At 61.9% G+C, this 25,737-nt stretch overlaps 1 protein-coding gene across 7 annotated transcripts in view; it reads left to right on the top strand.

Moving 5' to 3' along the window:
* The first annotated feature begins 4,132 nt into the window (after positions 1 to 4,132).
* PDLIM7 (PDZ and LIM domain 7) overlaps positions 4,133 to 25,737 on the top strand; it is a 138,270-nt gene continuing 116,665 nt past the window's right edge. The window contains exons 1-14 of one of the 7 annotated variants that reach the window (XM_050962421.1): positions 4,133 to 4,278; positions 13,804 to 13,955; positions 14,200 to 14,230; positions 15,168 to 15,334; positions 16,509 to 16,529; positions 17,319 to 17,378; positions 17,691 to 17,845; positions 18,341 to 18,377; positions 20,984 to 21,042; positions 21,270 to 21,492; positions 21,681 to 21,861; positions 22,357 to 22,477; positions 23,927 to 24,042; positions 24,329 to 25,509. In XM_050962421.1, coding sequence (XP_050818378.1) covers positions 4,174 to 4,278; positions 13,804 to 13,955; positions 14,200 to 14,230; positions 15,168 to 15,334; positions 16,509 to 16,529; positions 17,319 to 17,378; positions 17,691 to 17,845; positions 18,341 to 18,377; positions 20,984 to 21,042; positions 21,270 to 21,492; positions 21,681 to 21,861; positions 22,357 to 22,477; positions 23,927 to 24,042; positions 24,329 to 24,415 — 1,515 coding nt within the window. In that variant the 5' untranslated portion in view covers positions 4,133 to 4,173 and the 3' untranslated portion in view covers positions 24,416 to 25,509. Of the gene's footprint in view, positions 4,279 to 13,803; positions 13,956 to 14,199; positions 14,231 to 15,167; positions 15,335 to 16,508; positions 16,530 to 17,318; positions 17,379 to 17,690; positions 17,846 to 18,340; positions 18,378 to 20,983; positions 21,043 to 21,269; positions 21,493 to 21,680; positions 21,862 to 22,356; positions 22,478 to 23,926; positions 24,043 to 24,328; positions 25,510 to 25,737 lie in introns of those variants that run through there. The other 6 variants (XM_050962417.1, XM_050962415.1, XM_050962419.1 and 3 more) reach the window with 6 other exon arrangements.

Below are 25,737 nucleotides of genomic sequence, written 5' to 3'. Positions count from 1 at the left end.
AGAGCTCCCCTGGATGTGCCACTTAGGGAAGCCCCACACAGTGGTGGATTAGCCATTGGGCCAATGGAGCAGGAGCCCCAGACTGGAAAAATGGGAACCCCTGCACCCTGACCCCCTCTGCCCACCTGGCGCTGCTGCCAGGGAGTGGGGCAAGCCCCTGTGTCCCAACTCCACTCCTCAGTGGGAGCGTCAGGCGGGCAGAACAGGGGAAGCCCCCATGCCCCAACCCTACTCCCCGGCAGGAGCACGGAGGAGAGGTGGGGGACTGCAGGCAGAACGGGTAGGGAGGGGCCCCCACTTGCTCTGACCCAGGGCCTCACAACCCCCTAATCTGCCTCTGCTTACATCCCCCTGCCCAGGCCCTGCAGCCAGCCATGACTCCCAGCCAGCCTGTGGCACAGACAGGTTATTAGTCGCCTGGAGCGCAGCATAGGACAGACCATGTGAGCGCAGGAAGATTCAGCAAAGTCCAACACACACATGCGTCCCACCCAGGAGACTGAGCAGCCTCCAGCAGCCCAGCCGCAGTCACGCCCACTCCCCCTCCTCTGTCTGCTGGCCTGCAGCTCCTCTGGCTGGCTCCGTGCAGAGGCTGGGCCAGGATACAGAGTGTCGGCCATTGTCTGGGCCCAGGCGGCCCATCGGCATGACACCTGCCCTCTGGGGTCTCTGCAATGATCACACACCCTTGTCCCACACCGAGATACTTGTGCGACACCGAGGGGAAACTGAGGCACGCACTGTGTTCATACAAAACCTTCAGAAAACTTCCCCTTTGCCACAGGAGGGCACTGCTGGGGGCTAGGGTCAGGGGGGATGACGTTCGCCTTGTGTTGCAGCACCTGCCCCCAGCAGCTCGGGTCCCATGTGCTGGTGGCTTCCTGCACCAGCCACTGTTGAGCCAGCAGGATTCATGCTGGAGCACGGCGGCTCCTGCCTGGTGGGTTTCACTCAGCCCAGGAGGCAGCAGTGTAGTGCTAGGCACCTCTGCAGCTGGACCGGCCCGAGCACCCAGCTGCCTGGGCTGCTGCTGGGCATCATGAGCGTGAGCCATCTCCAGCTGCCAGCTCTGAGCGGGCAGGAGCTGCTCCCTGAAACCTGCCAGCAGCCCCTGCCCACATGAACCCAGGGCCATCTCCAATCCCTCCCCTCCCAGCATGCAGAGCAACCGGAGCTGGGCTCATCCCTTGTGGCATCCGGAGCCCAGCTGCTTGGGCCCCTTTTGCTCAGCAGAAGGAGCTGGCTGCCCAGTTTGCCCGATGGGTTCTGCACCCCTCGGAGATGGGTGGGGGTTGCTGGGGGCTGGCTGGAGCCCCTGCAGGAGGGAGGGCTGCACAGAAGGGGGCCACTGGCTGGCAGGGACTCAGCCAGGCCTGGCCAGGGAGGCGAAGGGGCCAAGATGCAGTGACAGCTCTTGCTCAGGATACCTGTGCAAACTCTGCCCATTCCTAGCTCAAGCGGGGAGTGAAAGGAAGGGGTGGTGCAGGGCGCTTCAGGCATAGGGAAAGAGGCTGATCCAGGAGGGAAAGGAGGGACAGAACGTGGGGCTCAAGGTGCATAGGGAGAGGAACTGAGATTGGGGGCAGAACTGTGTAGGGCTTGAAGCTGCATCTTGCCCTGGATGTGGGAAAGGGGGTGATAAACTGCCAAGGAAGGTGCAGCAATCAAGAGAGCTGTCGCTGCTGCCAAAACTCAGGGTGAGGGGCTGGTGTGAGCCAGGACAGGTGCCCTTGGTACTAGTGCTGCCCTGCCAGGCCCCGTCAGCATATGCAACGTTCACGGGAGGAAAGCCCCCTCCCGCCCACATGAACTTTGTAGCCTGTAAATTTGTGATGTGAGGAAGCGCCTGAGTTTGTTGGCAGCCTGGTTCTACTGCTGAAGCCCAATGAAGGCTGCGCTGCGGCCGGGAGGGCGGGGCCTCTTGGCCGTGTAGACCCCTCCCCCGGGGGAACCTGCCCCCGCCCTGCGGCGCTCCCGTAGGAGACGCGTTGTCCCTGCAGAGCCCAGCTCTGGGCACCAGGGGGAGCCCAGCCGGGTAAGGCTGAGCAGCCCTGCGCAGGCGCACAAGGCGTCGCGTGAGCGCGCACGAAGGCTGCGCTGATTGGCTGAGGGGGCGGGTTCGCCCCGCCCCCTCGAGGTATAGAAGAAACTGGGCGGGCGGGGACGCAGCCAGAGCGCGAGCGAGTCTGCCCCGGGCGGTGCCGGCGGCGCGAGCAGGTGAGACCGGACCGGACCTGGCGGCGCGGCCCGGCTCGGCTCGGCCCGGCCCGGCTCGGGCTGCTGGGCCCGGGGCCAGACGGGAGCCGCGTCCCGCTGCCTCCCCGGCCCCGCTGCGCGGGCCCCGCCCGGGGGAGGCCGGTGCCGGGCGTTACGGGGCTCCGGGCGCGGGGCAGTGACCCGCTTCCCTCCTGCGCCGGTTCCGGGCGGGGCGGGGCGGGAACGGGCTCTTCTCCTCCAAAGCCGCCGGCCTGGCCCGCGCCCAGCGCCTCTCGCAGCGCGGTGACCAGCTGGGCCGGGGGGCCGCCCGTGGGCCCCCGCGTGTACGGGACCAAATGCCCGGTCAGCCCTGTCCTGCGGCAGCCGCTGCGTGCGGCTCTGGGGGCGGTTCGCAGCGCTGCCCCACCGGGCCCTGCCCCCCGCCCCCCAGTCGCTACACCCGGTCCCTACTCTCCCCATGGCCGTTGGGAGGAGCCGGGCGCCAGGTGGGCGCTGTGCCCTTGGCTCTGCCGGCTGCCGCCGACGCTATCCCAGCTGCTCTCCAGCGTCCTGCCGCCGCGGGAAGGAGCCTTTCGTTCTCCCGCCCCACGGCTCTTGCCCCCCCTGTGCGTGCGGGATTTTTGGCTGCGCCCTGTGGCGGGGGCACCTGCACACACCTGTGCGCTTTCCCCAGCCTGCCTGAGCCAGTGCCCGCCCGGTGGCAGAGGGCAGCGGGTACCCCGGGCGGGGGGGGGAATGGCCGCACAGGGACATCCCCACCCAGAGCTAAGGCTCCTGCTGCAGCCTGTGGCAAATGGCCCCGCTCGGGCCTGTCCTGTCGGCTCAGCCCAGGCGGGGGGGGGGGGTTCAGTCTCCCCCATCTCTAGCCCGCACATTCCTCGCCCAGTCCCATGGCGATGAGCTTTAAGCTGCAGCTGAACTCCTGGGAGGGGGGCTCTGGAGTGGGGGAGCAGATCGGGTCTGAGCACAGGCACTGCTGTGCTGTCCCAACGCAGCTCCTCGGAGGGGTCCCAGTCTGGGGTGCTGGTTTTCTGGGCTAGGGCTGGGAATGTCTGACACGCAGCTCGCTGTGGAGTATCCCTCCCAGCTCCCAGCCCGGATGAGCAGCCAGAGGAACATGCCGGTGTCATCTTACATGCCTTATATAGCCTGCAAGCTGCTGGGGAGAGCTTGGGGGAGGGGAGCTGGGATCCTGCCTACCACCTACCCATGGGGGCAGCAGGGGTGTGGATCTAGATTTGGGTGCTGAGTCCCCATCGCTGGTTGCTGGCCTCTCCTTGGGTTTGGAGAGAGAGGAGAGGCCAGAGGCCTTGCTCCAGATCCTGTCAGATGAGATTGGGGTGGCCCCTGGAATTGAGCAGGGTTTGGGCTGGTCCCAGCCCCCGGGCTGGCAGCTGTGCAGGGCAAGGCTGTCTTGCAGGGATTCCCTTCCCTCTGCACACTGGCAGACAGGATTGCTTTTCTCAGCTGTCTGCTGGGGTGAAGTCTGTCTGCCCCGTGTCTGCTTGACCGCTCAGCATTGGGGCTAGTGGGTGTCAAGCAGGGCCCCTGGCAGTGCTGACTTGCCCAACAAAAAGGTTTCCAAATGCCACTGTCACTGCCTTAGTCATGAGTATTATGGGCACCTGGCTGCAGGGGCAGTGGCTTTGCAGCTGTGTGCTTACTGTAGGGGTGTGTGTGGCTGGATGCACAACCTGCTCAGTGTGTGTCCCTGACACTCTGGGCTGAGTGCTGGAGGAGGGTTGGATCCTCTCCCTCCGATGCATTGAGTGAGCTTGGGATCTTCTCTAGCAGTGTCACTGGGGAATCTCACCCGGGCTCCCCAGGAGTAGCCGTGGGGGCAGAATGTCAGTAGGTGGTGTGCCCCAGAGGTAGAGCTGGCCCCAGAAGAGTGCTCTGCCCCACTTCTCTGCTCGCCTCGCCCCTCCTAAATGCCTGAATCTTCTATCTTCAGAAATGAGCAGCATGGACTCCTATAAAGTGATGCTGGATGGACCAGCACCCTGGGGATTCAGGCTGCAGGGAGGCAAGGACTTCAACATGCCCCTTTCCATCTCCAGGGTAAGAATTGAGAGAGAACCTCTGGACCAGCCATGCTGTGGCTTCCCCTTTCCCCTCCCCCTCCCTGGCCTGGAGCTGCGGGGGGGGGGGAGGGGCACTGCTGCTGAATTTGGGTATTTTCATTGCCCAAGATAAGCTGAGGTACCTCCCATCTAACAAATGGGCCCTGAGCAATGAGAGGCAGAGGGATGCCCTTCTGTGCCCAGTGTGAGACAGGTGGGCATGTGTTGCCAGTAAAGTGCCCTGGGAACAAGAGAGCTGTGGAAGTAGGAGTTGCCATCTGGGCTGTGTGGATGGGGCTTTCTGGCCATTGTCAGGACAAGGCTCTTCTCCCAGACCTGCTCCCATCTGTCTCCTTAGGGGGAAGGGGCAGTTCCCTCCCTGAAGCCCTTTGCCTGGTGTCTTGAGGACACAAGGACATAGAAATGAAGGGAAGAGCAGTGATGCTGGGCATCCTACCTGTGTGTTGGGGTCTTGGTGTGGTGGTTTTCATGCCAGGCTGATGCTGAAGTCTGTCTTGCTGCTGCCTGTAGCACATGAGGCTGTCTTCCTGCTCAGGATTGAGTCATTGGCTCCCAGCTGGGCCAGCCTGGAGCTCAGGGGCAGGGTGCTGCTGTGGGATGAACTGTCACCTGCTGGGTCTGCCTTGGGGCTGTGCTGTGTGCCAACCCTGTGGGCTTGGGCTGTGCTCCTGGGGCTGGCCCAGGCCTTGAGATAAGCTGCTATAGGGCGCTGTGCCTGTTCTGAGCTACTTCTTCCTGGGGACCATCCTGCAGAGCTGCCTCCTCTCCTGGCAATTGACAGTCTGCCCTGGGTCCCCTCTCCCAGCCCCTAGCTCTGGATCTGCACCCTGCAGCCCTGGGTGCTGACACCAGGCTAGCTGGCAGGGTGCTGTGTGCAGGGGAGCTGTCGCAGTAACATAGGGCTGCACTAATTCCTGGGCTGAGGGTCCATGTGCTGCCAGTGAACTCCAAGGTGGGTGAGACCACCCCTCTAGAGCTGTGTGCTCTGTGCCTTAGTGCTGGGGGTAGGGGGGAGCAGCTGTGCTGGCATCAGTGGCAGTATTGGGAAGAACCCCCTTTGGGTATTGGTGTTCCTAGTGGCCAGGTGCCCCATCCCACCCTGTTCTATTGGCAGCCATGAGGAAGCCAAGGACTGTGCTCCTGTGTGGCCCAGGCTGGCACGGAGCAGTACAGGGAGCTGGTGCTGTCATGGCTGTGAATCTGCACCTAGCACTAACTGCCCCGCTGCCTTGCCATTCAAGGCTCTTCGGGCCAGCTCCTTGTGCCTAGGCCTTGCCTCTAGGTAGGGAGGGGTTCCATGGCCTTGCAAGTTGCCCTCCACAGGGTCCCAGTCCTGCCTGGGCACAGGGTGCTTGTGAACCTGGCACTGGATTGTTGGCAGACTGCCTTCAGGGTGGAATTGCCTTATAAGCCTTGGAATGTGGAGTGTCCGTGCTCTGATGCTGGCGAATGGAGACCGTTTCCCAACAAGCTGGAGGCAGGAGCAGGCTCTGAGGGCTCTTTGGCGTGCTGCAGCCAGACGTGTCACAGCCCGTGTGTACAGAAGTGAGCTTGCTATGGGGGTGAGGAGGGGTGTCCGACTGCCACTGTGCTGCCCCAGCCCTGTGGGGTGCTTTTCTGCAGCCCACTGGCCCCTGCAGGCGCTCAGCAGGCTCCTTGCAGAGACAGCCTCAACTGGTGTTCTAGACCCATGGTCTCCAAAGTGGGGTGCACAAGAGGATCCTCGGGTGTGTGGCAGCGCTTTTTTGCTTTGGCAGTTAAACTCCTGAAGTGGAGTTTTTTTTAAGTTGGCAAAAATGGTAGAGCTGGTGCGGCAGGGGGTGTGATCACATTTTTTACTGATAGGGGTGCATGTCCAAAAAAAGTTTGGAAACCACTGTTCTAGAAATGTCTTGGCTGGCTGCCTGCATTAACCAGGACCTGTCTCTGCAGACCCCTCTGCCTAGAGCCTAACCGCTGCTTCCTGGAGCCAAAGCCCCCTCCCCACCCAGCCCCCCACTGCTCCAAGGGGCCCTGCATGGGAAGTGTTGGTCGGGTGGCTGTGCTAGCCAGCACCACACTGTGCCCTGAGCGCCTGGGGAAGGAGGGTTTCCTGAGCAGCACTGCCTGATGTGAGCCTCTGCTGTTCCAAAGGGCCGCAAAGGCAAAGCTGCAGGGATCTCTTCCGGCCAGCTTGGAGGCCAGTTCCTGGCTTGCGGGCAGCCAGCCCTGGGGTTTGGGTTTTATGAGCCCTGGAGAGTGTAGCCCTGATGGAGGTGCAGCTTCCTTCAGGGACATGTTAATCCAACTCAGTGCCCCAGACACTGTCTTTGGCAAACTCCCTCCAGGCTGGGAGTGTGCTGCTCAGGAAGGCTGGCTAATGCAGGTGGGTGCAGTCACAAAGGGCCTGTTATCTGTCCAGCCAGTGGGAGGGAGAGCCTGGTGGAACAGACTGCAAGGGACTGATGTAGATGAGACACAGGTACCCAGTGGTGTAGGTGCAGCTGGCCCACGCTGCTTGTGGGATAAGGAGCAAAGCTGACATGGGGAGATGGCAGGGGCCAGCTAGACTCCTCTGCAGTCACCATGAGGCTTCCTTCACTCCAGAACCCTCTCTTGTGCATGCAGCCCTTGTGGGGTTGGATAGCCCCTGCCAAGGGCTGTAAATCTCTGGTGCGGCAGTGGCAATCAAAGCAGCAGGGAGAGGCTTGCTGTGTTGCTCAGGGGCATGAGTGGAGGTGGTGGGGCCCAACCTGCAGTTCTGTAGGGACTGGAAACCCCTCCATCACAGATCTGCAGGGGTCATGCGATGGACCCTGCTTTGCAACAGTCTCTGGGAGGAACCCTTCAGTGGGCCAGGTGCTGGGTGGGGGGGTCTCCCCCTCCAGGGTGAGCCCCATGCTTCACTGCCTCTGGGCCTGCTGCCCCTGCTTTGCACTGGACGCTCTGGGCAGCATGTCCAGCTGAGACAGCCCGGGGGAGACTCGCCCGTTCGTCTGATTAATGCTCCTTGCCTGGCATTGGCAGTGATGTGCACCCAGCACTCTCTCAACCGTCAGGTTTAACTGGACACAGCCTAGGAAGCTCTTAGGGGAGTTTAGAGACATGAAGGGTAAAGCAGAGGCTGTTCTGGCCAGCCCAGAGCCCAGCCAAGCTGCAGGGACCTCCTGGATTCAAGCACCATCTGTCTGAGCTGGGGTCTGACCAAGGTCAGATGGAGGGGGATCCCTGACTCCTTCCAGCAACCTCCCCATCTCTCACCCCTTCAGTCCTCTGATCTCAAGCTGGGAGTGTGCAGGGGAAGGGAGGAGGAAGTCCATCTCCCTCTGGGTTGTTGGTTGCTAGGTGTCAGTGTCCTGGTGAGTGGATTTCGTGTTGTCTTCTCAGCTGATCCATGGTATGGGAATTAAGGCCCAGGCAGCAGGGGCCACCTGCACCATGTCTCAGCCTGTCCAGAGCAAACTGTCCCCTTCCACTCACTGAGGAGCACTGCTGCATACAGGGGAAACTGAGGCACAAATAGCACCCCCACAAAAAACATTACCAAATATTCTCACTCATCACCCTGGGAAGGGAATTCTTGTGGATGAGGCAGAGCCTCTCTAGAGCAGCTGGCTCGCCCCTGCAGATGGTGCATGCAGAGGCACATGGCCTGGCATGCATGGCAGGCAGAGGAGAGCTAGTGAGGTGCTGAAGGCTGCTACCACCCCTTCTCCTTCAGAGACATCCCTACTCTTCCTTGAGGCTGTAGTGTCTGTACCACCCCCATGCCCTGCCCCTGCTCACTGGCCAGCTGCTGGCCCAAGAGGCAGCCTCCACTCGTGCTGACATGCCCTGTCCAGACCAGCTCCCTCGCTTGGCTTGGCAGGGAGGCTGAAGCTGAGACTTGAGCAGTTTGCCTCATGGCACCCCGCGCTGCCTTGCTCTGCAGTGGCCAGGTACTTCCTTGGCCCCTCAGTGCTGCCTGCCAGCAACCTGCCTGTGTGCCCACTGTCCTCCAGAGTTCCCCTTGTCTGTAGCCAGGATGTGCTCCTGGGCCAGGGGGACTTTTTCCACCTCTTGTGGAGAAGCATGACCTGCCCCCCATCCCACCCTCTGCTGAGGGGTTGGGGTGCCTTGTGTGGGGGGGCCCTTGGAGCCAGCTGTGGCCCGGGCTGCAAGAAGCTTTCTTCCCCAAGGCTCACCAGATGCTGCTGTTGCTGATGCCCTGTCCCTCTGTTTCCCCTGGGTTCTGTGACCAAGTGAGCCAGCATTTCTGCTTCTCCCATATGGCAGGTTGTTGCTGGGCTGGTTGCCCTTCACAGGCAACCTGTAACAGCCAGTGTCCTGCCAGCGCAGTGACTCCCCAGGCATGGGGTGGTCCCTGCGTGGAATCTGGGCTGCAGAGCAGCCATTCACCGTCCCTGCACAGTGCATGGTGTTGGTGGGGTGCAGCCCTGGGGCAGAGGCTGGAGAAGCTGCACTGGGGATGCTGATGGCCCAGACAGTAGGGACTGGAGAACACCCACCCCCAGCACTCATCCCCATGAGCCATGAGGCCTCCAGTGGCTTGGGGCTTGTCTGGGCTCATGGACTCACCTGGAGACAGGCTCCTTGAGGGCCTTGCCTGTGCTGACTTCTCTCCTTGCAGTGGGTGGGCTCTGGGGCAGCTGGGGGCACAAACTCTGGCATGAGGGGAGATGAGTACTGCCTCTCCTGCCCCCAGCCCTGGGGACTGCTGGGTCAGTGCTGAAGGGGAGAGGAATAGAGAGCTGAGCGCTTGCTTGATGGGCTTTAGTGCAGCAGGGAGGAGGTGGATGGCTTGTTATGTTTCCCAGTTAATGAGTAGGGGCTCTGGCTTCCCCTCAGGCTAGCTGTGGGCAACTTCAGTGACATGGGGGGGCAGCAATAACTGGGTCACAGCCTGGCAGCCCTAAGCTTACAGGGTGCTTGCACTGCATGCCTACCTCCAGTTCTATAAGATAGGTGTAGCTCCATATAGAATAGGAAGGGACCTTGAAAGGTCATTGAGTCTAGTCCCCTGCCTTCACTAGTAGGACCAAGTACTGTCCCTGACAGGTCCCCCCCATCCCTAAGTGGCCCCCTCAAGGACTGAACTCACAACCCTGGGTTTAGCAGGTCCATGCTCAAACCACTGAGCTAGCCCCCCCATGTCAAGGCAGGCCTGTGGGTGCCTGAGGTGAGGGGCTGGAGGAGCTGCCTGCAGCTCAGTAGGCACAGTGTCCTCAGACCCGGGCGCTCCTCTGTGTGCGTGTCTCTGGCGGCGGGGACACCATGGTGGGTGAGAGAAGGGAGCAGGTGAGGGACTCAAGCCTGGTGGTCTGAGCGGTTCCCAGGCAGTGCTGGGGCAGTGAAGGAGAGATGCTGAGGTCAGGTACAGAAAGGATAAAAATATGCCCTTGCTGTCAGCAGAGTGGGAGTGCCAAGGCCTCAGGATGCTTCTGGCACAGCAGTCCCGTGACCCCTGTGACTCCCCTGGGCTGGAGACCAAGGGGGGGACTCCCTGGACACCTCCACCCCCCCAGTGGCTCACTCAGAACACAGGTGCACGTGGCCAGCTTGGGTGTCTGCCCCCCGTGGGCAGAGCTGGCTGTGGCTGCAGGCGCAAAGCACCCTGAACAGGGGCCCCCTGCCTGGGGAAGGGAGGGGCTGGTGGCATGGAGTGCAGCCATGTTGAGGAACTCGCCCGACTAGGCAGAAAAAGGAAGACTCAGCCTTCCCCTAGCTTTGTAGGCTGGACAGAGGGCCAGGCCTGGCTACAAGGGCATCCCCTAGCCATGGCCCCTCCAGCACAGCTGTGCTGTGGGGGGAGCTTGCTGCAAACTTCCTGCCTGGCATGGGGAGGCAGGAGCTCTGTGTCTAATGGGGGAGGGTCCTGGCTAGCTTGCATGCCTCTCAGCAGGAGCAGGGACCTTCCACCTCCCCAGCACAGCCTGGGCAATGGTCTCCTTGAGCCAGCCCAGCCCTGGAACCCACTGTTGTCCTGGGCACTGTGGCTAGCAGCTGCTTGGCTCTCACCCAGGCAGCAAGTGCAGGCGTGTGCCCATGAGTGTCTGTTTTCTAAAGCCCTGTAGGGGTCTCTCCCAAGCTCCCCCAAGGGCTGAGGCAGCGGCTGGAGATCTGAGTGGGGGTTGGAAAGGGAGAAGGGCTGGTGCTGCTGGTGGGGACCCCAGTGTGCAGGTGGGCAGCCCTGTGACTAGCTTGTCCAGGATTGGGCTGATGCCTCTACCCATGTCACTAGACCTGCCTGAGGAGAGGGCCCGGCCCAGCCCAGGTGGCTCCTGCTGGTCTGGAACACACTGTCCCTCTTTCTGAAGCCTTCTCCCACTGCTGCATCCAGGCAGCACAGTGTCAGGTCAGTACTGCCAGTCCCCTGGGCCTCATCTGCACTGACATCCCACTACTGCCCCCAGCAGCCCTCAGGGCTGACTCCTGGCAGCAGGGGAATGGTGCTGGGGTCTGGACCCCCTGCTCAGGCCAGGCCAGCACATGAGGTGCCAGTCACTGTACAGCATCAAGGCCCCTGTGCAGAGAGGGCAAGGGGGCATCTGGTTGGCAGCTGGGATTTTCCAGCCCTTGACTCAGCTGGGCTCCCAGTGCCATGGCCTTTTATGTTGCGCTGGATGTGAGGAAATATTTGGTCCTAATGCAGGGCCTGTGAACGTCCCATCCCAGAGGAGCAGGCGTGGCTCCAGGCTCTGTATCACCATTTGTTTCCATGCCAGCATCCTGGAGCTGTGAAGGGGTCACACGGGTGGAAGGGTATGGCAAGTGCTGTGCACCAGCTCCTGGCACCCTGCAGCTGGCCGGCAGGGTGCCCTGGGAGGGGAGTCTTCCCTCTGCCCATCCAGCCAGCTGAGGCAACAGGGTGAGGCTTTGGCTGCCTGTTCATGCAGTGACCCCTCATCTCATTGCCACTGTCCCTTTCAGAGCTGCTTGTGCCTGCACCCAGCTGCCCCACGGTCTCTGGGGCAGGGAGTGAGGGAGGCCTGCTTTAGCAATGTGCCCTGTCCGCTGAGCGGCATGCACCAGCTCTGGATGCTGACGGGGGCTGACCTGGGGCCCTGCTTTGGGAGGTTTGTGTGACTCCAGCCTGGCTGGTTGTGGGTGCCCCTGGGCGGCCTGGGCATGAGGCCTGGCCACTCGCCTAGAGCTGGGCCCTGTGCAGGGCTGGGAGCAGAAGAAATGTTGCCAGCACCGAAGCAGGGTTAATGTCTCCCTGCCCTGGGCTGGGGATGAGGTAACGTCTCTGCCTGCTGCCGGAGGAAGAGGAATGGGCTCAGTGTAGCAGGAGAGGAGCGCTTCCTGGGGTCTGCTTGGGCGCCTCCCGCCCAAACGCAGCCTAGGAAATGCCTGTGGTTTGCAGGTCTAAGGCAGAACGAGTGACACATGGGCTGTGTTAGGGAAGGCTCTGACTCACTTCCCTGCCTATCCCTAGGGACCCTGGCCTCTGCTATGGCCTTTAGCGCAATTCCTGCCCACATTACGGCCGGTTCCTTTGCTGGGGGCTTGGGGCCCTTGCTGTGGGGCTGCACAGCATGGGCAGAGCACCAGTGGGCCTGGGGGAGGGGAGTGTAAACATCAGGCGCCTGGTTTCCCTGGCGAGCCCTGCAACTTCTGCCCTGGGAGCTTGGGACCCTGCAGCTGGCACCAGCTGGAGAAGGTGTGTGCCCCCTCCTGCCCTGGCCCTGCCTACAAGCCCAGGGTAGGTGGCAGGCAGAGGATTGGAGAACACCTGGGGGGGCGGGAAGGGACTGAGCCCTAGAACTGGTGCTGTGGCCTGCCTGTTCCTTGGGTGGGGTGGGCGGTGAGTGCTGGCCTGGCCTGCCTAGCTCAGGGTTCAGCAGGTGCTGCAAACTTCTCTCCTCGTGTCACTGGTAGTGCTGGGAGCTAGCGGTGGAGCCATGAGTGGCTCTTGCAGGGGTACGGGCAGGCTGCCCTGGGGTAATTCGTGCAGGCAATGCCTCAGCCCCTCTGCTGCCCCCTCCGCTGCTGTGTGCAGGGACGCCAGAGGTAACGCAGGCCTAGAACTGCGCTGCCTCGCTGTTCCTGTGAGCAGAGCTGGCTTTCAGGCTCCCTGGGAGCAGGCACAAGGTGCTAGGATCAGAGCCAAACTCCAGCTTTCCCAGCCCCTCCACTTGTTCCTGAACCTCAATGGCACAGCCTCTAGGACCCCAGGGGACTGGCCTTTTCTGTTCAGAAAGCTGTGACCTGGGCAGGTAGCTGGGGTCTCACTGGGTTGGGTACATGCCCTGAACTGACCAGCTGAACCCAGTAATTGCTGATGTGGCTTGTTCTGTCCATCTGAGGTCTTTGGGTTAGACCACATCCTGCAGCCTTAACCCCTAACCCGTTTCCCTCTTTGTGCCAGTGGTGGGGGGAGGTGATGTTGAACCCGGGTTCCAGAGGATGGATGCTGTCAGTAATGGTGACTTGCAAAGGGGTCTTAAACCCCCCCAAGGGTTGTGCTGCACACATGTAGTCAGTGCATCAAATGCCTGGATCTGTGATTGTTGTGAGGCACGGCATGGCTGCCGGAGCTCGGACTTTGCAGCTTTCCCTGGGGTTGCCCCAGGAGGACTGTTATGCCTGTAAGGAAGGCCTGCTCACAGAGATGCTCGGAGCCATGGGAGAGCAGATTTCAGGGGTGCCTTGGTGCTCCATTTCCAACCCGGGTCCCCAGCAGCTCGGGAGTAAGGCTGTTACAGCTGCTCTCCTGCCTTGTCAGGAGTGCGGGGCGCAGTGCAGAAAGCTCATCTCCCTGGCTGCGAACAGGCTGCAGCAGCCTGGGCTGGGCGACACCCCTGTCAGTTACAGCAGAGGTGACATGCAGGGGCTGGAATTAAGGCTTCTCCAGCTATAGGCGTTGTCCTGGTCAGTGTGGAGGTGGGAAGGAGCCTGCTCGAGGTACGTGTTGGCAGCGAGGGCAGGGCCAGGAGGCAAAGCGGCACTGCACCTGGTTGGGGAGCATTGGCAGATGATGCAGGGGGCCTGGGGCTGGCTGCAAGAGCAGAGGTCTCCCCAGCTCCAAAACATCCTCCCCTCTAGGGTGGAAGCACAGCCAGAGGCCTGAAGAGCCAGAGCACCGTGTCCAGCTGGAGGAGTTCGGGGAGGCTGGCCCTGGCTGGCTCCAGAGTTGACCACCCTCCTCTGGCGCGGTAGGGCTCTGGGCTAGGGAGCATCAGAGCCCCTGGATCAGGCATGCTCAGGGGGTTGGCTGTAGCTGAAAGGCAGGACTCCTGAAGCAAGCCCCCTAGCACCCATGAGGGCTGTGGGTGGCTCAGCTCTCCCCTCTCCCTGCAGCACAGCATCGCTCACTGGTGCATGGGGCTGTATTGCCCCCAAGCAGCACTGCTCCCTGCAGCACTTGTGTCCTTAGCAGCCTCCTTCCTGCTCCAGGGAGTGGCTCTGGCTTGTGGGCTCAGGGCAGGATGTGCGGGGGCTCTTGCCACCCCTCCCAGCAGCTCCCATCATTCCTGGGGAGCTCATGCCATGTGACTGACTCTCTGGCTCTGCCCTGCAGCTGACCCCTGGTGGCAAGGCAGCCCAGGCTGGCGTGGGAGTGGGCGACTGGGTGCTGAGCATCGATGGGGAGAATACCAGTAATATGACTCACATCGAAGCACAGAACAAGATCCGTGCCTGCGGAGACCACCTTTCCCTCAGCCTGAGCAGGTAACGCCTGCACTGCTCCTGCTGCCCACACATGGTCCCGCCTTAGCCCCTGCCTCAGTTCTGATGCCCATGCCCCACTCCGCAGGGGTGGGCTGCCTCGGAGCCTACAGGTTTGCGTCCCACCCCACAGAGCCCATAAAGAGCCAGTGCTTGGCTTGGCAGAGGGGTCAGGGAGGGGAGAGGGTAGAGCCCAGTCTGAGACCAGTCTGGTCTATTCACCTCAGCTCCATTTATTCTCCTGCAGAGTCCAGTGCCTCCTGGGGAAGCCACGCAAGGTATGTGCTGCTCTCATCCCTGAGGCCATGGGTGCCTCATGCCAGGTAGGGCTGGGGGTCCCCGTTGCCTTGATGGTAGAACTTTGTCCCTGGACCCTTTCTAGAGGCTCTAGAATCAGCCCCGGGCTGTGCTTGGAGGGCACCAGGTGCTGGGGTTCCTGCTGGCAAAGGCATGGCTGGCTGTGGGTCAGGACAGATGCCATCACCCCACCCCTGAATGTAGGAGGGGTGTAACTGGGCACTGTGACCTCTGACACCTCCCTTCAAAGGGCCCTCTGCACAGGCCAGTGGGCCTCCCACAGGGAGCTAGGTGCCTGGCCATGTGCCTCCCAGCACAGAGCCTGCTGGGAACCAGGGCTTTAGGCTGGCTCAAAGCACTATCCCGATGAGGGACCGGGCAGGGCTGGACCCAGCCGTGAAGCTGCCTCCTGCCTTCAGTATTTGTTCACTGCCTTGGAGTTTCCCTGGCACTGGGCTGTGGGGCAGGCCACCAGTGCATGGCGTGGGCAGGTGGTATGGTGCAGCGCATCAGCAGTCTGCCTGTCCCGCAGGGCCAGCATCCAAGTGCATTTGACCAGGTGTCTCATTCTTGTCACTAATTTGCTCTTGTGCCCTGCTGGACCCAGTTCCTGGGCTCACGGCTTCCCATCATCCCCAGTGCATGGTGCTGTTCTGTGCCTCTTGATGGGTGCCAGACAGTCATAGTACTGGCTAGAGCCCAGAAGCAGCTGGTGGCTGAGTGCCACCCCAGAGTGCTCTCCAAGGTGCCAGAGGCTGTCACCCTTGGACACCTCTGTGAAGCCAGGCATGGGCCTGGCATTCTTGCATGGCTGCCTCATGAGATGCCCCTGCTCTTGGGCACTGGCCTGGGGCTGCCAGGTGCTCCTCGCACGCTGCCTGATGTGTGAGCCTGTGTGCTGTTTTGTCTCCTGCTCAGGATTCATTCCCCTGCTCTCAGCCCCCGAAATATAACTTCGTTCCTAGCACCACCCTCAACAAAACAGCCCGGCCCTTCGGGGCCAGCCCTGCGCCCAACTCGCTGCCTGGGCTGGTGACGAAACCGGTGACGTACACGGCCCCCGCCTGCACCCCCCAGCACAATGGGTATGTTGTCCGTCACGCTGCACTGCAGACTGGCCAGCTGGGCTCGGACCCTGCTCTGCAGGCTGGGCCTGGTCGCTCCCACCCTGAGGCCCTGCCTGTGTCTGGCCGTGCTGCACCCTGCATGTTGGATGTCTCGTGTGCATGCCATGAGCCCCCGCAAGCCAGAGCTGCTCACTGGCAGTGCCTGGGCTGGCACCCCCTCTGGGGAGCAGCGCCCACAGCTGTGGGGAGCCGCTACATGGCTGGTGTTTCAGTGACCCCTGGTGGCTGGTTCTGGTATTGCAGGGCACACCTAGTTCACCCAGACTGGCCAACCTGCCTCGCTGGCCCTGCACTTCTCCCTCTCCCCTTCCTGGCTCTTCAGAGCCCACATGGCTCCTCCTGGCTGCCAGACCTCTGCACCAGGGCATGTTCAGCAGAGCCCAGCCTGGAGTCTTCCTGCCAGCTGACTGGCTATTGCTGGTGCCCTCTGCGCCTGGCCAGCTGCTGGCCGGGTACCTGGGACTCCTGGGCAGTGGGTTTCCTGCCCATCTGGGGAGGGCAGCAGCTGTGCAGTAGAGCCGTGGGCAGGGCTGAGCCTGCCCCAAAGGGGGACAGGCTGTTCTGTTGAGCTGGGGGCTCCTTTTGTGCCGCCTCCACCAGCATGTGCCTGGCCTGGCTCTCCTGGGCATGCTGAGGGTGGGGGTGCAGCAGGGTACCCCCAGGGCTGAGCTGAGCTGCCGGAGCTGGTGTGGGGAGCGCTGGGATTCCTGAGTGTGGCCTGTGAACTGGTGCCCTCATCTCTGCCCTGCACAGTTACTTTGCCAAGCTGGGAGCCTGGCACTTGTCTGCGGAGCGCTGGGTGGCAAGCCCCTCCCAAGCTGAGAGCAGCCTAATCCTGGGGCTCTGACCCAGCCTGGAACTCGGTGCCCCAGAGAACCCCTGGCCAGGTCCAGTCTGTAGTGGGCAATGTGCTATGATCTGTTGCTGACTCTGCCCTCTGGGGCACCCTCTCCTCTGGCCCAGCAGATGGCAGCCAGAGCCTCCCGGGTCGGGTGTGAGTGAGGACTGGGTGTAGGGAGGGTTGGGCCTTTCTCAGTCTCGCTCTGCAAGTGTCTGTCTCTTATGGGTGCAGTGGGGCTAATCTTTCTTCCCTCCTTTCTTCTCCTCCCTCTCCCATCCCCCAACTCCACAGGTGCAGAACCTTGACAAGTCAGTAAGCCTTTTTCCTCTTCTCAGCACCCCCTCCCTTCTCCTCCCCTGGGTCACTGGGCTGGTGCCCACCCCCCTCTGGTCTCTAGAACCATCCTGCTGCCTTGCTGTGTTCCTCCTCTGCTGGGGGAGGAGTGGGACCTATGGGCTCTGTCTCCTAAAGCCACCTCCTCCCCAAGTGCCATGCTGGGGTGTGGCTGGGTGGTGGCCCTGTGCAGAGGGAGGGTTCCTGGCCAGGGGTATCACTCCTTGCCCAAGGGAGGAGATTTCAGGCCCAGCCTGATAGCTGGGGGCAGCAAATTATAGCTAAGGGGAACGTCCCGACCCAGCACCAACACGCTGCCTGGCTCAGCCTGCTGCCCCTCCCTAGCTTTGACCTTGAGTGAGGAGTTGGTACATAGCCAGGCAGAGCAGCTGCCTCCTCTTGGAGCATGATGCTGACTCTGGGCAGGGCCTGGCTGGGGCAGTCATGGGTGTGTGTGTGTGTGTGTGTGTTCTGGCCACTGCTGGCTTTGGGACCCTGATGCTGCTTCGCAGCCAGGGTGGGTGTCCCTGGCTAGTGGCTATGGGAGGGTATCCTTTGCCCAGGCACGTTGCTCTGTAACCTGCGGGCCGTGGAGCAGCCTGTGCCCTGAAGAGGTCATGGACCAGGCTGTGGGGGCTCTGCTGCCAGCAGAGGCCTTTCCCTGGTCCCACTGGCTCACTCAGCTCTTCCTCGGCACTGAGATTTTCAGCTGACTCACCCGTGCTCTTGTTGCCTCTCTCCTGGCCCCAGGGTCGGTGCTGGCCCCAGCCCGCCAGAGGGGAAACCTCAGCCCCGTGGAGACCTGGGCCGCTCCTTTGTGGAGGATGAGTAAGGGGCGAGTGTTCTGTGTCAGTTGCTCGTTGGCATGTTGTGTTCCTGGGTCCTAGGCTGCTTGCCCCTGAGGGAGGGTGTCAGCAAGCTGCCCAGCCAGCGAAGGGACACCCCTGGGAAGGGGCGGGGGGTGTTGGCTTGTGTCCGAGAGATGTGCCGGGGGGTGGGGGTGCTGTGCCCCATGGGAGTGGGCTGCTCAGACCCCTGTTGTAGGTTACACCGGGGGAGGGGGACATGAGGTTCTGTGGCAGGCCCTGCCTGTCCTGCATGCGCGCTGGCTGAGTGCCCTGCCCTTCTGTCTGCGCACAGGCATGCTCTGTGGCTAATGAGCCCCCCCGGCAGCCTGCCCAATGACTCCAGCAAAAAGCACCTGATTGAGGATACGAAGGACTGGCAGCCTCGCACGGGCACAACCCAGTCCCGCTCCTTCCGCATCCTGGCCCAGCTCACGGGCACTGAGTTCAGTAAGTGCCTCGCTCTGGGTCCTGGCACTGCGGGCTGATGGACAGGATGCCAGGCCTGGGTTGGCCGGCAGCCCTGCTCTGACGGGACTGGACAGGCCTGGCACCCTTCGTTGCCAGGGCCTTGTGTAGCTGGTGGCCTGCAGGGTGTGGAGTTAGCCTGGCTCCCTGAAGAGCTGAGAGCAGACGGCTCTTGGGCTGCCCTTTGCGGGGAGGCTCCCAGCAGTGTGCCAGGTGCCTTTCCCCCAGTGTGTTCTGGGGCCCTGTCCCGACCAGTCCTTGCTGCTTGCAGAGTCTGGCTGACTCGGCCAACTCCACGTATTGCCTTAGTCTAGTCCTCGCAGTGCAGCTGGCTGTGACAGGAGCGGCCTGCACGCTCAGCGGGAGCTGGGTGTTGGGGCTGAGGGATGGTGCTTGTGGGCTTCCTGCTTTCCCCCTCAGGGTGTGTCCAACTGTGACTCTCTCTCCTCTCCTCTCCTCTCCTCCTGCTGATCTCAGTGCAAGATCCAGATGAGGAGCATGTTAGAAAAGCCAGGTAAGGGCTGTGGGCACAAGGGTTCCCACATGGGTGCCTGTCTGGAGGTTGTCCCTGCTGCCCTGGACTCTGCCACTCCTGGCCTCGAGGCTACACTCCCTGCTGGCAGGCCCCTCGCCTGGCCTTTGTCATCTTGCAGGCCCTCGTGCTGCCTGTAGCCTCTGCTGGAGGGGCTGGTCAGGGGTCCTGGCGCTTGCCGTCCCCGGTTGGCTGCATGATGTCATGTGGCTGCTCTTTCTTGTTCCGATTTCAGCTGATGGAGTCTCTTCTTCTCTCTGGTGCTATCCTCTCCTCCTCCCTCCCCATCTCTATCCGTCTCCTTCCTTCCTTTTTCTTCCTTTCAGAGAAATCTGTCACTGAGCTTCAGAGCCCCCGCTACACTGGCAACACCAGCGCTCTGCCGTCTCTCTGAACGTAAAATCCTGAGCGGGGCTTGGCCTTGTGCTGGGAGCCTGCACTTCTCAGCCCCGGGCTGGCGCGGCCACATCACATGCCTTCACCTGGGGAGGGGCATCCGCCTGGCTCCTGAACATACCCAGCTGGGAGCTCCTTGTGCTATGCGGTCTGCTCTGCCTGGGCTAGGGCAGGGCCAGTCCTGGGCAGGATGTGTTGTATGGCACTGAGCAGGCTGGGATGGAGGCTGTCAGCACCAGGGCCCTGGCCTCAGACCCCAGGGGAGCGGAGGGACTCCACTGCTGCGTCTCCTTGCCCTGTCACACTAGGCTTCCCCTAGAGCCCAAGCCCCCTGGGGTGGCTGCACTGCCCTTGCTCTGCCCAGGGAATAAAACTTGGGCTAGTGGGAGCTGGGACTGCTGCCTGGAGCATCCTCTGGGCCTGTGTTCCCAGTTGCATCCTGTTCCCATGAGCTGCCCAGGCTGAGTGGGCTGCTGTTTCCAGCTGCCCTCTGCCTGTGTTTGTAGTGTGAGGGCCTGGCTAGCACCCCGCATCTCCTCGGGGCTGTCTCCTCGCTTACCCAGACTGAATGGGTGGGTGTTGACTGAACGTCCATCGGCCTGGCCCAGCAGAGGACCTGATGGGTGGCAAAGGGCTCTGGGAGTGAGCCCAGGCTGCTGGGTTCTGCACTGTGGTGCGGGCCCCTCTGAGCCTGTTGCCTTGCTGTGATGGGCTCACAGTGCACCCCAAAGGGCTGATGTGATGTGACCTGGGCTCGTGGTGGGCTGAGTGTTGGGGAGTGGGCTGGGGCTGGGCCCTGGGTCTGCCCAGCACAGCTGCTCGCTGAACCCTGCTATAGCACAATAAAGATTCCTGTTCTTGTAACTGGCTCCTAGTCATCATTGCTGCCAGGAGAGGCTGGCCAGTATCCCTACTGCAGCTGTGTGGGGGTGGCCTGGTGCACCCTGGGCCCTGTCTGGGGCCTGCAGCCCAGCACAATGCTGCGCCCATTGGGCTGAGCTGCAGCAGCTGGGGGGAACCTCTCTGCTCTCCTGGCTGCAGAGCCTGGTAGCCTTTCCTCCTAGTGCTGGCCCCTGACCTGCAGCAAACCCAGCTCCAGTGCACCCTGGAGCTGGTGTAGGGTGCTGTCCATTGACTCCTCTGGGCTGCTGGCACAGGTCCCCAAAGGGTGGGCATTACTGCAGGCTGGGGAACAGGGCTTTTGGCCTTTCCACTCCTGGTGTTAGGCACACTCCAGCACCCAGTGCTGCCTCAGGGAGGGGCTGTACCCAGCTGTCCCTGGGCCTGGGATTGGCCACTGAGCTGGCTGGAGAGGCCCTGCAGTGAGAGGTGAGGAAGGGGTGGCATAGAGTCCCCACCCCACCCTGTCCCCTTCCCCAGGCCTAAGCTGAGAGCTGCAAGGCCCAACTGTCATTGGGGGCAAGCTTTCTGGCCCCTCTGCACCCTGGAAGGGCCTGTGGGGGGTTCTTCTCCCTCGCCAGAGGTGAGCGTGGGATCTGTGGCTGCTGGTGCCTCCCATCTCCCTGCAGGGCTGCAGCCAGGTGTGCTGCTGGCAACATGTCTTGGGGGGCATCTTATCAGCTGGGTGCCTGGGGTTGAGAGCTGTCAGGCCCCTCAAAGGACACCTTCCCCATAGACAGGGGATGTTGGGTTTGCCAAGAGGGAGAAAGAAACTAGAGTCCAAGAAAAACTACCTGGTAGGGGGCTGGACCTAATGGGGTGAGCAGCCAATGGGCTGCTGCCAACCTTGGGCACCTTCTCCAGACCCATTGGAGCAGCAGGGCCTGTGAGGAGGTGGGACTGGGCTGTGGTTTCCCCAGGGTGAGTGTGAGACTCCCCTAGAAGTGTGTATGTGTGGTGGGGGTGATCCCCAGCATGAGCTGCTGGGCTGGTCCTCCCACAACCATGGGGACTCAGTGTGGCTGCGCAGGGAACCAGCCGTTCCGAGGTCGGTTCTGCAGGCTCCTCGCCTTGCCTGCAGCCCGTTGGGCCTGGTGCCCCCAACTTCACGATACTGGGTCACTGACAACCCAAACCAGCCACCAGGGGGTGCTGCCGCACAGCAGGACGGGGGTGGCTGCCTGGCCTGAGCAGCAGGGCTTTGCCCCTGCTGGGGTAGGAGAGTGCCAGGCCCTGTGGGCAGGGGGTGGGTGGTGGCCAGCTGGCACCTGCATTAATTGGTTGTTCTGTAGCCAGGTGTCTGGGCTGGAGCCATCTGTGGTGGCAGCGCTGAAGGTGGAGCCTGATCACGGTAAGCAGGGGGTGCTGGGCATGGGCACTGCCTGGCGCCATCTCACGGCTGTGGGGCAGAGTGAGGCCTTGGTGCCTGCGACAGGGTGCATGCTGGGGCCCTGGGCCAGGCTAGGGGCTGATCCTCTGCCAGCCCCTCGAGGGTGGGGTGGGTGCGTTTCCACGCTCTGCCCCAAGCCTGCAGTGCGCAGCTGTATCACCTGGGAATCCCTTTGGGGACTGTTACAGGTTCTGCTGCTCCGGGCCCTGCCAGCCGCCCCCCCTGGGCTGTGGATCCTTCCTTTGCTGAGCGCTATGCCCCTGACAAGACCAGCACCGTGCTGAGCAAACACCGTCAGCCAGCCATGCCCACGCCCATGCAGAACCGCAGCTCCATCGTCCAGGCTGCCCAGCAGCCTCCCGAGGGCACCAGCAAAACCCCTATCTGCTACCAGTGCAACAAGGTCATCAGGTGAGTGGAGCGGGGCCCCTCCGCCATGTGCAGGGGCTGCTGACCACCTGGGAATGGCCTGGCAGCTCCCCCTTCCTGAGGGAGGAATGAACCCGCTGGGGTGGGGGGGGGGCAGCTGCCTCATGTGGCACTCAGAGCCATGCTGTCCGGCAGGTGCACATGCTAACTCCTCCCTGCCCCGCCTCTAGGGGGCGCTACCTGGTGGCCCTGGGGCATTACTACCACCCGGAGGAGTTCACGTGCTGCCAGTGCAGGAAGGTGCTGGATGAGGGGGGCTTCTTTGAGGAGAAGAGCTCGGTTTTCTGCCCCAAGTGCTATGACATGCGGTATGCCCCCAGCTGTGCCAAGTGCAAGAAGAAGATTGGTGGGGTGAGTCTGTCTGTGTGGAGCCCCGGGGCCAGTCCTTGGCAGCTGCAGGGGTCCAGCAGCCTGGGTGGGGTGGAGGGGCAGGGGCTGGGCAGGGCTTGGGTGGAGGCCGGGTGGGGCTCTGGGGCAGGGGTCTGGGCAGTGCAGGGTGGGGCTCTGGGGCGGGGGGCCGGGTGCACAGGGCCTGGCCTGTGTGGGGCGGGGCCCTGGGGCAGAGGCTGGGCATGGCGGGGCTCTGGGCAGCCCAGCGGGCTGCATGACTGACGGTCCAGTATCAGAGGGGTAGCCGTGTTAGTCTGGATCTGTAAAAGCAGCAAAGAATCCTGTGGCACCTTATAGGCTAACAGACGTTTTGGAGCGTGAGCTTTCGTGGGTGAATCCGACGAAGTGGGTACTCACCCACGAAAGCTCATGCTCCAAAATGTCTGTTAGCCTATAAGGTGCCACAGGATTCTTTGCTATTGTGACTGACCGTGGCATTCCCTTTCCCTTTCCCAGGAGATCATGCATGCGCTGAAGATGACATGGCATGTGCAGTGCTTCACCTGCGCTGCCTGCAGAACTCCCATCCGCAACCGTGCCTTTTACATGGAGGAGGGGCAGCCCTACTGCGAGAGAGGTAGGGGGTGTCCTGGCCCCTTCCCCACCCCAGGGATACTGGGATTCCTGCTGCCCCAGGCAGGCTGCAGCTGCATGTCACCCTGTGGCCTCGCAGTGGGGCTGAGAGAGGAAGCTGTGGTCACTAGTATCAGAGGGGTAGCTGTGTTAGTCTGGATCTGTCAATCACAAATCGGATATTAGGAATGGCAATATACAAAAACCTGTAGGAGAACACTTCAACCTCCCTGTCCACACTATAGCAGACCTTAAGGTGGCCATCCCGCAGCAAAAAAACTTCAGGACCAGACTTCAAAGAGAAACTGCTGAGCTTCAGTTAATCTGCAAATTTGACACCATCAGCTCAGGATTAAACAAAGACTGTGAATGGCTTGCCAGCTACAAAACCAGTTTCTCTTCCCTTGGTTTTCACATCTCTACTGCTAGAACAGGGCCTCATCCTCCCTGATTGAACTACCTCATTATCTCTAGCTTGCCTGCATATATATACCTGCCCCTGAAAATTTCCACTACATGCATCTGACGAAGTGGGTATTCACCCACGAAAGCTCATGCTCCAAAATGTCTGTTAGTCTATAAGGTGCCACAGGATTCTTTGCTTACTGGAGTCACTGCTCTAGCCCCCAGGCCGCCCCCACCATTGCATGGGACCCAGGGCAGAGAGCAGGAGCCGAGCAGGCAGCACCTGAGGCAGATGCCCTGCAGTTCCTGCCCTGGCAAAGGGAGGGGCATCCTCCCCTCTACAGGGAGCCCCCCCATCCTCCACTGCCGGCCTGGCCTCGATGATGGTTGCTGGGCAGTGCCAGAGCTCTGAGGCTGCCATGGTGACGACAGTGAAGTACCTATATCAAAGCAGAGTGCTGCATGGCATCCTGGGAAATGGGGTCCCCCATTCTACAGACACTGGCTTTCCTGCACTGTTCTCCTGGGGGTGGGGGGGTGGCTTTTGGGGATGGGATTGGCTGTTACAGTGTGGCAGGGGATGGCCACCTCGATGGCAGTGAAATACCCTCTGTCATACCCTCCACAAAGCGAGCAGGGCCGGCAGTGGCACACAAAGACCAAGGGGAAATGCGCATGGGAACGTGCTGCTGGCTCCTGGGGCCCCTTCCACCAACCTGATCTGAAGGCTGGGCTGGCAGAGGGCTGCAGGTCAGGGCTGAGGTGCGCTGGGGGACCCCAGGGCTGGGCTGGCAGAGGGCTGCGGGTCGGGGCTGAGGAGCGCTGGGGGAGCCCAGGGCTGGGCTGGCAGGGGGCTGCGGGTCGGGGCTGAGGGATGCTGCAGGGGATGGCTAACACTCAGGTAGTGGGTGGCCCCAGTTAGAGCCAGGCACAAACAGAACCCACCCACAAATCAACCCCAGGACTCCCCCAGCCCCTGTCACTCCTGGCCCAGCTCTCCCAGGGGGTGCTCTGGGGAGGCCTATCTCAGCCCACTCTCTCTCCCCAGACTATGAGAAGATGTTTGGCACAAAATGCCGTGGTTGCGACTTCAAGATTGATGCTGGGGACCGGTTCCTGGAGGCGCTGGGATTCAGCTGGCATGACACCTGCTTCGTCTGTGCGGTAAGAGCAGCCCTGTGGCCCCTCGCTATTGCTCACCCTGAGATTATGGGGCTGGCCCCTGGCCAGTAAGGACCTGTGCCCCTGCCAAGGGGGCTCCTCACCCTGCTCCAGCCTCAGCACTGGCGGTGCCATGAGCAGGAATAGCTGCTGCTTGCACTGAGCTGGCCTGTGTTGGGGGCAGCTCCGGCTGCCCTGTGCCCCCTAGAGGGCTGAGGCAGGTCTTGGCCAGGCCTGGGCAGTGTATTGGGGGTGTGAATGGGGTGTTGACCTCCTGCTTTCTCCTTAGATCTGCCAGGTCAGCCTGGAAGGGAAGACGTTCTACTCCAAGAAGGACAAACCCCTCTGCAAGAGCCATGCCTTCTCCCACGTGTAAGGGGAGGCTCACGCTGCACACGATGGCCCTGCACACACCTGTCTCTGCCCCTTTTCTTGCTGCAGGGGTGGAGCTGCCACTCTCTCTGCCGCTTCTGGTCTGGGCAGCACCCTGCTCTGGCCTTCGTTGGAGGCAAAGCTGAGCCTGCTGCTCTCTTGACCCTCAATGGCCTGTCTTCTGTCTGGACTATGTTCTGTGCCCCTCTGGTGGTCTCACCAGGCAGTCCCCTCCCTTCTGTGCCCACAGCTAACTGAGTCAGGCACCTCAGCCTGGGGCTGGACCTGTCCCATGCTGAGCCGAAGCCTGGGAGAGGCTTGCTGGAGCAGGGCTGCTCTCACCCTACAGGCTGGCCAGCTGGATCCATCCTTTTCCCCCTCCCCATGGCCCCTGTGTGGAACTGGTGCCTCTCACCGGGCCAGGCTGCTGGCCAGCTGGAAGCTGTGTCAGAGGTGGGGAATCGTGCAGGGCTGCTCTGTTCCCCCTTACCAAGGGCCCTGACCTTGCTGGAAGCCCTTGCTGCGTGGGCAGGGCATACAGACGGTCCCCGAGCCCAGGCCTGTCTGATGCCTGCGCTTGGCTGTCCTGAAAGGAGCTAGTCCACACCAGCCACATGGCTGCACTGAAAACAACTGGCCTTGTTCCCTGCCACCATGCAGCTGCTATCCTGCCTGGGCCACACACCTGGCCTGGCCCCACAGACCGCCAAGGTGGGTCTCTGCCCCCGTGCTGTCTGGTGCCCCTGCACGAAGGCTGTTCCTAGCTCCCGGCCCTGCAGTGTTCCCAGGCAAGGCAGTAGCAGATGTGCTGCCCTCTGTAGGACTGACCTGGACTCTGCCAACATATGGGGGGTGGAGGGGGAAGCTGAAAGCCGTGTGGAAGAGGAGGCCTCTCACCCTTCCCTTCACTGGTGGGGGCGTGGGGCAAGGAGCTGGGCCCTCTGTGAGGTGGGCACTGACAGGCCAGGACCTAGGCACTGAGTTTGCTGGCAGCTTGGCCGCCTCACCCAGAGCTGCCCTGCCTGGGGAGGGGGGGCAGTGCGTGGTGTTGCCACGGTGCTTTTTGTGCCTTAATAAACACTTATCTGGCAAGTGTCAGCTGCCCTGGAGCCTGTGCTGCTTGCAGAGCCTGGGGCAGGACCCATGTGCCTTTCGAGTCCCTCCCCAAGCCATTGGCTGATGGCTTCTTTGGCTTTCCTGGGGGAATTGCCCCGCATCCTCCCTGCTGCCTTCTCTCAGCCCCAGCGCTCGGCTGCCTCCTCCCAAGCCTGGCAGGACGTAGGCCCTCTGCTGGGTGTGAGGTGCTGCAGGGGAGGACAATCCCCC

This window comes from Gopherus flavomarginatus, chromosome 7 (assembly GCF_025201925.1).
Source record: "Gopherus flavomarginatus isolate rGopFla2 chromosome 7, rGopFla2.mat.asm, whole genome shotgun sequence".
Lineage (NCBI taxonomy): Eukaryota > Metazoa > Chordata > Testudines > Testudinidae > Gopherus > Gopherus flavomarginatus.
The sequence above is the reverse complement of the archived record's forward strand: the minus strand, read 5'-3'. Positions and strand labels throughout refer to the sequence as shown.